At 40.0% G+C, this 14,519-nt stretch overlaps 1 protein-coding gene across 1 annotated transcript in view; it reads right to left on the bottom strand.

Annotated features, from left to right (window-relative positions):
* Positions 1-14,021, bottom strand: part of SMC3 (structural maintenance of chromosomes 3) — a 36,323-nt gene extending 22,302 nt beyond the window's left edge. The window contains exons 1-14 of the mRNA XM_015424823.1: positions 13,995-14,021; positions 12,743-12,818; positions 11,397-11,435; positions 9,554-9,621; positions 8,229-8,300; positions 8,028-8,107; positions 7,012-7,090; positions 6,084-6,201; positions 4,960-5,135; positions 4,726-4,806; positions 3,296-3,460; positions 2,722-2,843; positions 2,201-2,414; positions 918-1,021 (exon numbers count right to left, since the gene is read on the bottom strand). Of these exons, the coding sequence (XP_015280309.1) occupies positions 918-1,021; positions 2,201-2,414; positions 2,722-2,843; positions 3,296-3,460; positions 4,726-4,806; positions 4,960-5,135; positions 6,084-6,201; positions 7,012-7,090; positions 8,028-8,107; positions 8,229-8,300; positions 9,554-9,621; positions 11,397-11,435; positions 12,743-12,818; positions 13,995-14,021 (1,421 nt within the window). The remainder of the gene's footprint in view (positions 1-917; positions 1,022-2,200; positions 2,415-2,721; positions 2,844-3,295; positions 3,461-4,725; positions 4,807-4,959; positions 5,136-6,083; positions 6,202-7,011; positions 7,091-8,027; positions 8,108-8,228; positions 8,301-9,553; positions 9,622-11,396; positions 11,436-12,742; positions 12,819-13,994) is intronic.
* Positions 14,022-14,519: the final 498 nt, after the last annotated feature.

Below are 14,519 nucleotides of genomic sequence, written 5' to 3' on the forward strand. Positions count from 1 at the left end.
ATCTGCGCGCACACACACACACACACAGTCCTCCTTAGCCTTGCAAAAGCAAATCCCTCCCCCCCCTCCTCTATCCCCGCTCCTGGCTCTCCCCGTCTAGCGCTCGGTTGCTTTAACCCTCTTGGTGCTGCAGCCAAGCGGGGGAAATGCCGGCTGTCCTTTGCAGACCCGGACGGTCTGGAGGGGCTTCAGCCAGGCTGCCGGCTGCTCAGTGGGGCTGCTCCGGAGGAACTCTGCTGTGCAGATGAACATGAGCGAGGGAAGCTGGCGAGCCGAGGAGAGGCAGCGGCTCTTTGGCACTCGGGGTGGAGGGGCCTGGGCCGCCCGGCAGGCAGGCAGGCAGAACAGCAGCTGCGGCGGCTTGGGAGGGCGAGGGGTGGGCGGGGCTTCTGGGGAATTTCGGGGGGGTCTTCAGCCCCCCAGCCCCCGCATAGATTACGCCGGTGCCTGTGCTGGTTTTCAAACCTCTAAAGAAATCCAAAATGTATTCCAAGCATTGTTAGCACTTCTGTTAACTTTTCTACAGGCTATACTTCAAGCTAATGTTAGGATTTTTGGGGTGGGGGTGGAGATAATCTCCAACTATAAAGAGGTAAACTGCACTGTCCATTTTTAAGACATCATTTCCTTTTCAAATATCAGCCCCCTTTATTAACACGAATTGCCTGACTTCAGTTCAAACAAACCCTCTTGCTCGTAGAGAAAACAGCACTGTGTTCGACAACTGTAAGAGACTTCAACAGTGAAATTGTTTTGTACATATCTTGAACAATTACTGCTTTTGAGACTCAAGATGACATCTTTGTATAACACTTAAAAATATGAAAAAATATTACATATATTTTAAAAGTTAAGCTAACCTTGCACATTCTTCAAAATAATTGATACAAGAGATAAAACCACAATAAACTACTAACTTTCTCTCACTCTGTAGTTCATCTTTTTTGTTTTTCACTTCATAGTATTTTCTGTCCAACTCTTCAACACGAGCTTTTACTTCATTAAGATCCTGATCCAATTTCTAATGCATACAAAAAGAGGTTTTTAAACTAAACATCTCATAAATACTGTTACCTTTAATATAATTAAAGTACTAAAAATCCAATTGTTTTAAGGTATTTGAGACTTTTAGATAAACACCAAAAAAGAACCACCACACAACCGGTCGAATTCAGAGTTTCAGAAAAGTACAATGAGTTAGCAGAAACATATGAAGACAGGATACAAAACAGATATATTTGCTTTGTTTGTTTTACAATTCAAGTCCTGTACTGGGAGGGGGGTATTATTGGGATTACACTATACTGCATCCCCTCACTTCCACACTCATTCTGCCAGCGGACATGTGTGAGAAGCCACAGGCCCAATTCGGACAATATGGATATGGCAAAATCAGGGACTATGTTCAAATGTGACATACAATAGCACTTGGAGGTATGCTGAGTGTACCAAGGGGAGGCAGGGCAGGCTGATGCAATTTTAACCCTGTTATTCATAGGGAAACTTCATCTAAAGCTTCCAAGTTGTTACAAGTTTGATAACAAGAATCTACCTCCTGTTAAGAATATTAAGAAAACTACAGGTCCTTACAAGACAGCACACACTTACCTCTTATCCAAAGTACAAGTAAACAAAAATGTAAGATTTTCAAGTTAACAGTGTATATTGTGATGTCCTATATCTGGGGTGTCAAACATGTGGCCCAGGGGCCGGATCAGGCCCCCGGAGGGCTTTTATCAGGCCCGCAGTGGAACTGGCCATCTCCTGCTTCCAGTTCTGCTGCTTCCAGTTCTGCCAGCTTGCTTCCCCACACTCTCTTAATCACTCAGCCATTTCATGATTTAACCTGGGTCCTAGACTCAGAACTCTGAGCATGAGATTTCTGTGGTGAATGTCAATAAAGCAGAAGTAGGCTTGCAGCTTACTGAGCTAATGTTTTAAACATGTTTTTATTTTAAGTAAAAAAAATAATTTGGGTCCTTTATAAAGCTTATATCTCCACTACCTGGCACTACATTTTATGACACACATGACCCGGCCCAACAAGGTCTCATTTATGTCAGATCCGGCCCTCCTAACAAATGAGTTTGACACCCCTGTCCTATATAATATAAACACAAAACGTAGCTAACTGAAAGAATCCTAATGTATTATAAGCCTGCATTCAACTATTTCTGTAGTGACGATCTTGACTCCTTACACTGTATTGCTCCAGATTCTTCTCTTTGTTAGCTTCTGTATCTTCTAAGTCCTTATGTATAGCAGCAATTTGCCGCTTCTTGTCATTGATTGCTTGATCTAAAGACTTGAGCTCTTTTTTAATCCATTTATCTCTCTCTTCTTTAGAAGTAAACTGACTTCCTCGACCTTGCTTTGCATAAAGATCTGTTCTTTCCTGAGTAGCTTGTGCCAGTCTGTTTGAAGAGAAAAACATAATTTTAAAATTAAAATATTTATACCATAAACATAACGGGCTAGCTTTAATAATGTTCAGTGTTAACTGATTTCTGCAGCTTGTAACTCAGCCCTCTCCTGTGAGAAGTTGTAGCTGACACAAATAAATTCTGAATTATTATCTTTCTCTTATACAAGAGGAATGGTCGGATATGCACTTCAAGAAGCAACTTCAAGAAGGATATGCTTGGATATGCACAGCCATTTGGCCATGCAGAATATTTCTCACTGACATGGCACTATGGTGCCACTAGCTATCACACAGACCTGGCAATTCCTCGTTCTTCTTTTTCTTTGACACTGTTGAACTTGGGTTCTGTTTCAGCCAATTCCTTCTGTTTTTCTTCTATTTTCTCAAGAAGTTTCTGCCTCTCTTTCAGCAGTCGTTTCTAAAAACAAAGGATACATTAATCTGAACCCTTTCTGTCAAAGAACTAATCATCAGCATAGCACTAAAAATGTCTGCTCAGAAACAGCTTTGGATAATTTCAGAGTACAATTCCTGAAAAAAACAGACTTGAAACACAGTAATTTGTGGATGAGCTTCCTCTTTGAGAGTGCGGCCAAAAAGGGACATCATTAACAGTACATGAAATCTTGCTATGGGGTAAATCACTTTTGAGATCCTCATGCTGCATTCTTTAAATTACCTCATTATGTACCAACTACAGTAAGAGACAGGGCAATTTTCACCATGGTAATGCAATCTGGTAACTGAATCTCAACAGTATCTTTTTTAAAAAACAGCAATGCTCCACACTGAAGTTTTTACAATCCAAAAGGACAAAATAAAGAATACCCAGAACCATTTCTTATGAATGACCAACACCTTGACCCTTACCCGCTGTTCACTATTGCCAGCCAGTTCATCTTGCAAATCTTTTGCCTTGAGTTCTAATTTGGTCCTCTGCTTAATCTGTTCCTGCCTTTCAGCACTGAGCTGCTCCTTCTCTTCTTTCATAGCTGAGATCTTGGTTTTTAGTTCTCGGACTTGCCGCTCAATTTCCTACAGAATGATGCAAATGTTACCAGAAGATTGGATATATCTCTGTACATAATTTCAGAATTAATACATCAAGTTCTTGTTATCAAAAAAGTTACCAAACAATGGAAGAAGTACAATATCATAAAATGAGTTGAAGTTTAAGAAGCTTAAAAAATGAACAGATAGATACATAAAACATCATTTTAGGAATAAGGATACTTAGATAACTGTTCCCCAACATGGTGCCCGTGGCACCAGCCAGTACTTTCCCTGGTGCCCACGGAGCTTTTCAGAAAGTAGGTGGGGCCTATGTAAGACAGTGCTTGATACTGGCTGCCCTCATTCAGATGAAAGGATTTTCCTTCTATTCCCCCTTCTCTTTCTCCCTTTCTTTCCCCCAGCTTCCCCTTGTTCTTTTTTATTCTCCTTCTGCAATTCTTCTGCAAAATGAGGAAGGAGGTACCCTGTTTCCCCGAAAATAAGACCTACCCCAAAAATAAGCCCTAGCAGGATTTCTATGCATTTGTGGTATAAGCCCTAGTGTTTCTTCTTGAGAGAAAAAAAATAAGACATATGAGTGTCTTATTTTCGGGGAAACACGGTATTGGCTTTGGCTCTGACTCCCACGGCAGCCATTTTGAGGTTGCACTCACCATCCCCTTTCAAAACTCCAAAAGTGCCTCCAGCCTCAAAAAGGCTGTAAATCCCTGCTTCACATTCTGTTTGTGCTCCTCTTCAACTACTATGGAAGGCACATTCCTCTGACACTAGGTACTTCTGCTTATCCAAGGAGACAAAAACACCTAGTTAGAAGAATGCATTCCACAGTAGAAGACTGCCTCTGCCACAGACAGTGAGGAGCACAAGCGGAAAGAAGGTATATGATGCAAGTCAAAAGAACTCATTAATGGAATAAGCCTGCAAACAATTATATAATATTCATCTATTAGTTCAAACGCATCACCAAATCAACTTGGCCAGTGATTTGCAAATGTGCTTCAAAACTACAGTTTCAAATTCTGATTTCACTATTGCTTGCAGGTTGGTTTGTAATTTATATCACAGCCATTCCTATCACTCTCATCTGGAGGTGACACATGCCTGGAAGTCATACTACTCATACTATCTCACGGCTGTTTACACTGCACTACTTGGATGAACATGGGCACATCCCATCTACCACCTTGGACTACTAAGTCATGACAACATCTTGTTATATGCATCTACAGAGCGAGGTTACTATGCAATAATAACTGTTCTTATGATAAGATGCTTCTGGATCTTACTTCCATTTTATCACGAGCATCCTGTTGTGCGTCTCTTAGTTGCCTTGATTTCTCTCCACTTGTTTCTCGTTTGGCAGAAAGCTGAAAAGATTTAATAAATAATCATTTGATAATATCAGTTTTCTTGATATGCAAAAATAACTATATTTTAAAATTTTCACAAAGTTATGTTATGTTGATCAAAAGTGGATAATGAAAGACAATATAGGACAAGTAATATACAAAATGACTTACCTCATCAAGTTTAGCCCGGGTTTCATTAAGTTCCTGATTATAAATGGTGTATTCCAGAGCTCTTCTCATTTTATCCCACTTTTGATATTGAGCTAGCTCTTCTTTCTCCTCTTCCAGAGTATGTAATCGTTCCTCAATATACTTCAACAGCTCATTGATTTTCTCCCTTTTCCCCTCTTTAGAAAGTGATTTAAAAAAAACAGAGCTGAATAACCTGATGACAAAGATAACTTCAAGATAATCATAATTAAACCCCTTTAAGCACTCGTATTTGGGGACACTACTGAACATTGCAGTATGTGCTCTTCAAGCTTATTATTAAAATTTGATTTAAAATTCCATGTGGATTAATTATTTCAAGTTAAATCTTAAGATCAACAATTCATCTCTTATATTTTTCAATATAAACAAATCCAGAACATTAGCAGTGTTGAGTGCTGTCAGGCTTTGTGAAAGCCTGATCTGTGAACAAAGTAATGGATGGAAAAGAGAAGGAACAGAGAGACAGTCTCCTCACAATATTAACTACAAGCAATATCCCTTGCTAGAGGGTTAACATATGTGCAAACTGGTGTCAAATGTTAATTCCCTAGCCGAAGCCAGCACATAGCCTCATCAGGTAGTCAGACGTAGCACCTACCTGCTGTTTGAGAGGGGCACTGCATTTAGTACATCCTGCATAGCTGATAAACCTCTGTATGAAGCCCAACATATGCAATTGAACCAATGTACACATACCATACTCCAATACTCCCTTTAAACTGTGGAGTCTTGTGAGCAACAACTGTACTTTGTGAGCTACCGGCATTAAAGTTGTGAGCAAACGATTTGGCTGCAGCATAAATTAGTTTGCTCTGGAGCCATCCTTCCTGAGTTAAGACAAAAATGTGTGAGTTGGAGGCTAAAAAACTGTGAGCTAGCTCACACTAACTCAGCTTAGAGGGAACACTGCCGTACTCCTACCCAAAAGCAATAGCTGCCACATGGTGTCAACATATCAGCTTATTAGTTTACATGTAATATTAAAATGCAAATTAAGAAAACATGCAAGTTAGAAATATTTGGAAGTTATGAAAAACAGTGACGTGTTGAACATCTAATTGAAAAAGAAAGGCCATGTTTACCTGTTTCCTTCATTAATGAGATACTCTCTTCTTTACGTTCATCATATACTCTAGTGCCAGCAACCTCCCTTAGAAGTTTCAGTCTCTGAGAATCAGGAGCTGTGGCCATCTGATTGATCTAAAATGAGAAAAGGAATATTATTTTGGGTATGCAAGTACATAACTAAAGCAATGAAGATCAATGTGTAGCTTACACAACACCACACACATCTTATATAGCGCACTTTAAAATAATTCTTCTCTTTCACCTTGATAATTCTATTATTTATTTATTTCAAAAACAAAATACAGAAAAAGAACAAAGGGAAAAACTTAAAATCAGTGACTAAGTAGGATTTTTTAAAAAGGAAAAAATTACAAACTTGATACTTCTATTGCATATTGCTATAATGCCTAATGCCAGACTAGTGGTATACTAAGCACTAATGTCTCAGCGTAACAAGTCTTAAATTTCAGCTACTTATTAACTGGTATAACCAGCCTTGAGAAATATCATTCCTGAGGTTACAGGACCTGTGCAGAGGTTGGGAAGGTGGAACAAGAAAAAGGACAAAAGGACAGAGGCTGACATCGCTCTTCCTTCTTCCACCAACAAAGCTCTGCTGGGAAGGGGCAATTTCATCCTCCTGTCTCGCCTCACTACAGCCCATTGATCCTCACAGATTTCTTTGCATGGATCCTGTGACCCCAGGAATGATCTTGTCCAGGGTCGAAAAAGCAGCAGCAATATAGAGAAATATGAGAAAATTCCTTTGTCTTCCACAAATGGATGGCAGCATAATGCCCATTTATTTTTTCATCAAAAACCTTTGTGGCTATTATATTAGTTTGTTTTAGGCATTTATACCCTGAATCCCAATACAATGACCTAGGTGGTTTACAACATAAACTGAAAACACTTGCTGAAAAATAAATAACTTAATCATACCTTGCCTTGCTTAACAATATAGTAGGGATTGCTGCGAGAAAATCCAGCACTTTCAAGAAGGTTCATCACATCATTTTTTCTGGAAGTAAAGTTTTCAAAGATTGTTAATTAAAAATAAATGGAATAAACACAGGGTTTTTTAAAAAATGATCTGCTTCCCTTCCATCCTAGATGTGAAGATATCATTGTCTCTTTTGTGAACTTAGAAGAGCATGAGTCTCGCTGACTAGTCCTCTTCTACACTATTAAATAAATGTGTCCTATACCACCAGAAGAATATTTGCTGCTCAGACATCTCTACCCATTAGCTGCTCAGACATCTCTATTTTCCATGATTACTAGGACTCCAAATTCTGATTACCAGTGCAGCAAAACAAGGATGTGCCCTGTCATGCAGATCTTTGCTAATCTAGTTGCTGTCAATAAGTGTGTCACTGATTCAGGGTACTGTAGCTTGGTCTGGATTGCTATTCAGATGGGGAAAAACAGCATGCATGGTATATGATGACCTGAGACTCTATAAATCAACAGGCATTTATCCTTGAATGTGACTGTTGCAGAGGAAAATAATTCTTTTTTGTGAGCATTCATTTCAGCAGATTCAAGTGTGTTGTTTAACATGAAACAGTTGTCTGAAGTCTATGCTTCAGAATCATTTTCAAGCAACTGCTATACACAGGCTGGGAAAGCTGAAGTATTTTCTTATCAGCAGCAACTTCTAGGTAGCTATAATAATCCCAACCATGGCACCATTCAATCCACATTTTCTAAGAACTGGATTGCAAATCGTGGAGAGTGAGAACACAATGTAATTGGTATTGCTGAATTTTAAAGAAGCAACAGTCATGTTTTGTTTCCCAAAAACATGAGGACTGGAAAAGTATTAGATATTGTTTTACATAAAAATTGAACACTGAGCTTTTCTAAATTTCATCAAAAATATGTGGATTACATCCTCAATTACTGCTAGTATGCCTCAAAAATCAGACTGGAATTAAAGAAGAAATTGCACCTACGTAACCATTTTCTTGTCTAGGAAATACTGGTCCTTTTTAGCTCCAATGACTCTGCGAAGAGATACTTCTTCCTTATCAATCTTAAGACAACAAAATGACACACAATTAATATTCTGAACCCTTTAAAAATTTGACTCTAAACTTAAACCAAAAGCCAGAAACAAAATGTACATCAATAAAAAGTTACTATATTTAACTTACTGGTAACCGGTTGTCTGAATTGTCAAAGATGATTTCAACAAAAGCAGAAATAACACGAGGACCTGTACCCTCCTTTAAAGAGAGAGAGAGAGAGAGAGACCAAATGGATTAATCCTTTGATTTTGCCTAACTCATACTCCTCTAGTAAACTATTTTATTTTACAAAATATTCAAAAGCTTTTATTTATTTACTTCATTTGTACCCCGCCATTCCACCCAACAGGGACCCAGAGCAGCTTACATCATTCTCCTCTCCTCCATTTTATCATCACAACAACCCTGTGAGGTAGGTTAGACTGAGAGTGCACAACTGGTCCAAGGCCACCCAGCAAGCTTCCATTACATGAGTGGGGATTTGAACCCAGGTCTCCCAGGTACTAGTCTGACACTTTTAACCACTACACTGATATACTGCTACACTCAAGACTTCTTTTTCTTCCAGCAACATGAGAAAACCTTATCTTAAAAAACAAAACAAAACACTAAACAGTCTGCTCTGAGACAGGACAGCATAAAGACAGCATTTAACAAAAGGGTGCAGAGACTAGCACGCACAGGTTCAATAGATGTAACAAAAGCACGGTACTGTACATAGTTTACAACTACAGTATTGCCATGTCCTGCCTCCTCCGTGGGGGGGGGCTTCCCGCCAGACGCCACCACCTTGTTCACACTTCCCCCTTCTCCAGGGAGAGCTGGAGGTCTCAGAATGGGCTGGTTGCTGGGTTGCCTTCACCCAAAGCATGCCTTAGCCCGGCTGCTGCCTTCCTCTCACCCTCTCTCTCTATGCCCTCACAGGGCCGCCAGCCACTCTCCTTCCCAAACTCCAGTCTCTCTCCCCTTTTATACCCTTCCCCATGCCCAGCCCTCCCCCCATTGGAGACCTAGATGTCTGTCAGGGTGGTTGCACCTCTCTCTGGGCCACGAGCTGGGACCGTGAGGAGAGCTGTGCTGCAGACAGGCCCAGCGAAACAGGGGCCGCTCGCTTTGGGGCCCTCTGCTCCTGGTGTGCCTGGCCTGACCGCCACTCCTGAGCCATCCCGGCAGGCTTGGACTCCGGATCTCGCCCTCCACGGGCCACTCCCATGTTGGTCCTGGGAGCGGGGCATCGTTGGGCCTCATTCCCACCTGCCCTGCTGCCAGCTGTCGCCCCACCCGACTCTGAAGATGTTGCTGCCGGGCCACTTGGTCTCCCTGCTGCCTTGCTGGAGGTAAGCACAGGGCCATCATGGGTCTCGGGATGTGGGAAACAGGTTGTGGGGGGGGCTGCCGCCCAGGCTCAGTCAATCCTCGCCCGGACAAATATGTCTGTTGTTTTCACTTACATGTAACAAAGCAAGCCTCTGCTCAGGACGAAGGTGACTGAATTCATCACTGAGAACAAACTGAATGGCTGCAATACAGAAAGCACAATAAAATGTGTTAATTTACTGGGATGAATTCAATAGTAAACTTTTATAATATGTTCAAATATTTCTTATAAATACTAGCATTCAACCTATCACACTATAACTGTACTAGTGTATTCTTGAAGTTTAGTAAATTTTAGAGTAAGAGTTTTGTTACAACATTTCAAATTATTCTAGCTTCTCCTATTTGGGGGGTCATATTCTCAGCAGATTTATTTTGGACCCCCCAACTTAGAACAGCAATCAACAAAGCAAAACCATGTGCAAACGCTATAAATAGGTTTTTCCATGGGGGGGGGGAAGTATACTCCCAGAGTTGTGCAAGCCTTCAATCTGAAAGTGGTCCCCCTTATTCTTTATGGCTTAGCTATTTGGATCAACCTCTGGCCCAGTTTTTAAGAAAAATACTGAATGTCCCTGTTGTGTATCAAATGCTATATCATGGGCAGGATCTGGCCAAATATCACTGGCAGCAAGAGCATGGCTCTATGCCTTCAAACTGATTCTCAAAAATCAAAGCTTTATTACAGTCCATGACCATAAAAATAAAAACAACTGAAATATAAAATGTAACAAATTTTGAGATTTCAGACTAAAATAGTTCTGTGCTGAAGATGGCTTACTCGCCTCTCCGAAACAGGATACCCACAAATTAATCTGGATGAAAGCTCTGAATGATAGCTTTAGTTGGAATGTCAGCTAATCATATTTCTGATATGGGCAAATGCAAAGTGTTTTCTTTTATTAAAAACGGTGTCCTAGATATTGATTACAGTAGTTTAATCTTAAGAGCCTGGCGAGTTTGCTCACCCCTGTATTTTGGTCTTTTTCCCAAAAAATCCCCCCCCCCATATGTACCATCTTACTATCCCATGATACTGCAGAGCAATGCTTCCTCTAAGCTGTGGAGTCTTGTGAGCAAAAATTCTACTTTATGAGCTACTAGCATTAAAGTTGTGAGCAAGCAATTTGGCTACTTTAGTTTGCTCTGGAGCCATCCTTCCTAAACTAAGACAAAAATGTGTGAGCTGGAGGGTAAAAAACTGTGAATTAGCTCACACTAACTCAGCTCAGAGGGAACACTGCTGCAGAGCTTTCTTATTCACAAGGTTGAATATTATATCCTCAATGGTTCTAACAGGGGAGACTTCTGAATAGGCCTTATTCTGATAGAATTTGCCCTTGCGGCCTTAATATGATTGACACATCTTTTCATGTTTTTCTTGAATGCAGATTTTTTGAGAATATAATGGTTCATTATATTAAGCCCCTATTTGATCAATCATCCCCTTATACCTTGGAAACTCTGTCTCCTTTGCTTAGTGATAAGGATCCTAAGATCACGCTGACAATAGCAAAATTTGTTTCAATCCTTTTATCCCTTGCATACAAAAAAGGAGGGATGAGAATCTTCTGCTGATCAAGATTTGTTAATCAATGAGCCTCTGAGGGAATAAAAGGAAAGGAATGTCCATGGAATATGAAGTGTTCTCCTACTGATTTTGATGTCTGATTTGTGTTCATTTATTCTCTTGCATACAGACTGCCCAGACTGACTAAATCTCTCTGCCATCTAAATGTCACATTTCATGCAGCAGCTGCCACAAAAGCTTAAAGACAAACTTATTACGACATAAACTGCCATAAGATTTAAAAAATATCTTCATTTGGCTGTTTCCTTATACAAACCTAAAGTAAATTTGGATCAATTTCAGCCAGTAAGCTTATCTTTGACTATCATTTGTATGCTTCAACTCACCATAGAAAAAGTTGCTTTTTCCAGAACCGTTTCTACCCACTAAAAAAAAAAAAAGTTGAGTTAATTGATATAGTTTCATGAAATAGTTTTTAATGGGGGGGGGGGGTTACCAGTAAGTTACAGAGACAAACATTAAAAAGCAGAACAGCAATGAAGAAAAATTTTAGCATTACACATCTGTTATATTTAACATTTTATCAGTTTTGCAGGGTACACAAATTTTAAATCTAAATAAATCTATCTGTAGGTTGTTGATGTTATCTAATTCTCACAGACTTTTAACAATTGTACTTCTTGTGCAAACTGCTGTTTGTAAAGGAATCACTCAATTCTGGTGCCTGTGCTAATTGCATCCTGGCAGCATACAACAAATTAAAGAAAAATTCAAGGCACATGACGCAACTAATCCTCTCAAATCTACAAGCAGAAGAATCCATGATTTCAGAGGAGCTGTGGCTCTGTAGCAGACAACATGCAGCATCCTTGGCATCACCAATTTAAAAATTGCAGGTAGCAGTGCTGGGAAAGATCTTTAAAAGGTCTCACATCAGCATAAACCTGTGCTTGAATGGAAATGCAAGAATGGGAGTTCTCACTGCAGTCATTTTGCAGGAAGCTTTGGGAGGACAGCACATGGAAATCTGTAACACAGCTCTAATTCTCACTGAGGATGCAACTAGCATAGCCTGTGAATGCAAAAAGAAAATCATACAACTGGAAAGACACTGAAGATGTGCCTCTGTCCCAGTTTCATGCAAGAGGACTGCACATTCAGGTGGTCATGAAAATGAAACTTCTTAGATTTGAGAAATTTTCTAACTTTGCTACATCCCCCCCCCCCCCCCCCCCCCCCTAAGGTGTTCAGGACAGTAGTCCATGTTTTCACAACCGTTCTGTGAGAGAGGTTAGGATGACACACGATGATCTCCACAAACAAGCCCATATATAAACTTCAATCTTCCTGGTTTAATCTGTTCCACTATACTTTGCCTCTGTAATACAGAGGAGCCCTGGATATGATTAAGTGAGCTGTCCAAAATGTATGTAATGTTTCAGTTTGCAGATACAACTTTGGATCTCATCAGTCTACAAGGCTCGTCTGAGACAGATGAAAGAGTAGAACACATTTTACCCTTTCACCTGTCCCACAATAGCTGCGTAGATGAACTTGTGTTCATTATGAAGAACTCCCCTGAAATATTATACAGCCTTTGAAACCCCTATATATTCAAAGATAAACATTTTTTGTTATTAACATGGTCAACAAATCCATGTATCGACTTCTCTAAGGAGATTCATACTTAATTGATACATAATATCACAGCCATTATACTAAAAGACCTTACCAATGACATTATGTTTTGAACTGAAGGGATCTACTATAGTCTGATCTCGGTAGCTTCGAAACCCCTGAATGATCACCTGTAATAAACAAAAAACAAAGCCCTCAATACGTAAGATCCCTTTTACCATTTGCAGGTTTTGAAGAAGAGGAGGAGGAGAAGATTGGATTTATACCCCGCCCTTCACTACCCAAGGTAGTCTCAGAGTGGCTTACAAACTCCTTTCCCTTCCCCTACCCACAACAGACACCCTGTGAGATAGGTGGGGCTGAGAGACCTCTGACAGAAACTGCTCTTTTTCAAGAACAGCTGTGCCAGAACTATGGCTCGCCCAAGGTCATTCAGCAGGTGCAAGTGGAGGAGTGGGGAATCAAACCCAGTTCTCCCAGATTAGAGTCTGTGCACTTAACCACTACACCAAACTGAAACTACATCATCTTTAAAGGCCCAAGGTTTTACACTTTTAAATGCACAATATTCAATTATTCACATCATCCTAATATGCCAACAAAGGAAGCCTGGGCAATTCGGTATCTCTCAGCAGGTCAGTAACAGCACTGCATAGCTGATCACCAGTGTGGACCTGACAGTGCTACTCAAATCCTACTCTGGATGTAATTTCTTGACCCTCAGCTGAAAAATCAAATACAGCTTTTTAATATATTTAGGTCAAAGCATTATTAGCAGACTGTATTATAAGCCAAATGTTGCTAGCACAGCATGTTAAGATGAAACAATGCAACTAAGTACAATATAAAGAACTTGTATAGTGTAATGTATGCAATTCTACAATTGCAATAATTTTTAAAATGAATTTCATATCCCACTTGGCAGTTTTCACTTGTAAGTACAGCCAGCAAGAGCTTTAATTTAATAACTGACAGGCATGTAACATTTTAGATAATGTGCTGGGCCTGTATTTATCAGGAGAAATTAACTAACAGTTCAAGCAGTTAAGTTGGTTTTTACCAGGAACCTGCATTAAACACTTTTAACAATCTGAGAGTAATTTTACAATGTTATATAGCCTGCTATTTATTGGAGGAAAATGTTTTCAGCAAAAGCTCTGCCTTAATGATTAGAAGAAAACAAAACTGTTTATCCACATGCAATTTCTTTGATGTAATGGCTTTATTGTTTGTGAAAGATGGATCCCCATGTCCCTTAGTGCTCATAAGGGCCTGCTGACTCCCAAGAACAATTTTAAGGGGACTCCAAAGTTGGAAGGAATGAACACCACTACTTAACTTATTACATTTGTATTCTGTCTTTCTTCTACCATGGTGCCCAAGGCCTCATTTTGTGCTGTATCCAATTTACTATGTAGGGTTTCAGTTCAGGTGGAGTTAGAATTAAATGGCAAAAGTGACAGCTCCTTCTGCCATTAACCCGTCTCCCCTACAAAAAAAAAATGCAATTTAGCATTCACTGTTCTATTTTCCTGCTCCTTATATATACCATCTATATAGATACAGTGTTGAACTAAATCCTTCCTTCCAATTATATACTGCAATACATTCTGAAAATAAGCCTTTTGTCTGAGTGATTTACAAGGATTCCATTTAGCTATAGTGCAAAGCTCATTCTACTGCAGTTAAAGGGATGCCTTAAGCTCCATAATCAAGCAACACTGTTTGGAGAGAACAGGCCTTTTACTTCTGTCCCATCACAAGGCCAGCAGCTCAGGAAAGCTAGCCACTTACTCATCATTTCAGCCCCCCCCCCCAAACAGTGGCTTTTTCAAGCTGCAAGCCATCACCGGGTAACAGCCTGGCCCAAT

This window comes from Gekko japonicus, unplaced genomic scaffold (assembly GCF_001447785.1).
Source record: "Gekko japonicus isolate JY-2015 unplaced genomic scaffold, Gekko_japonicus_V1.1 scaffold974, whole genome shotgun sequence".
Lineage (NCBI taxonomy): Eukaryota > Metazoa > Chordata > Lepidosauria > Squamata > Gekkonidae > Gekko > Gekko japonicus.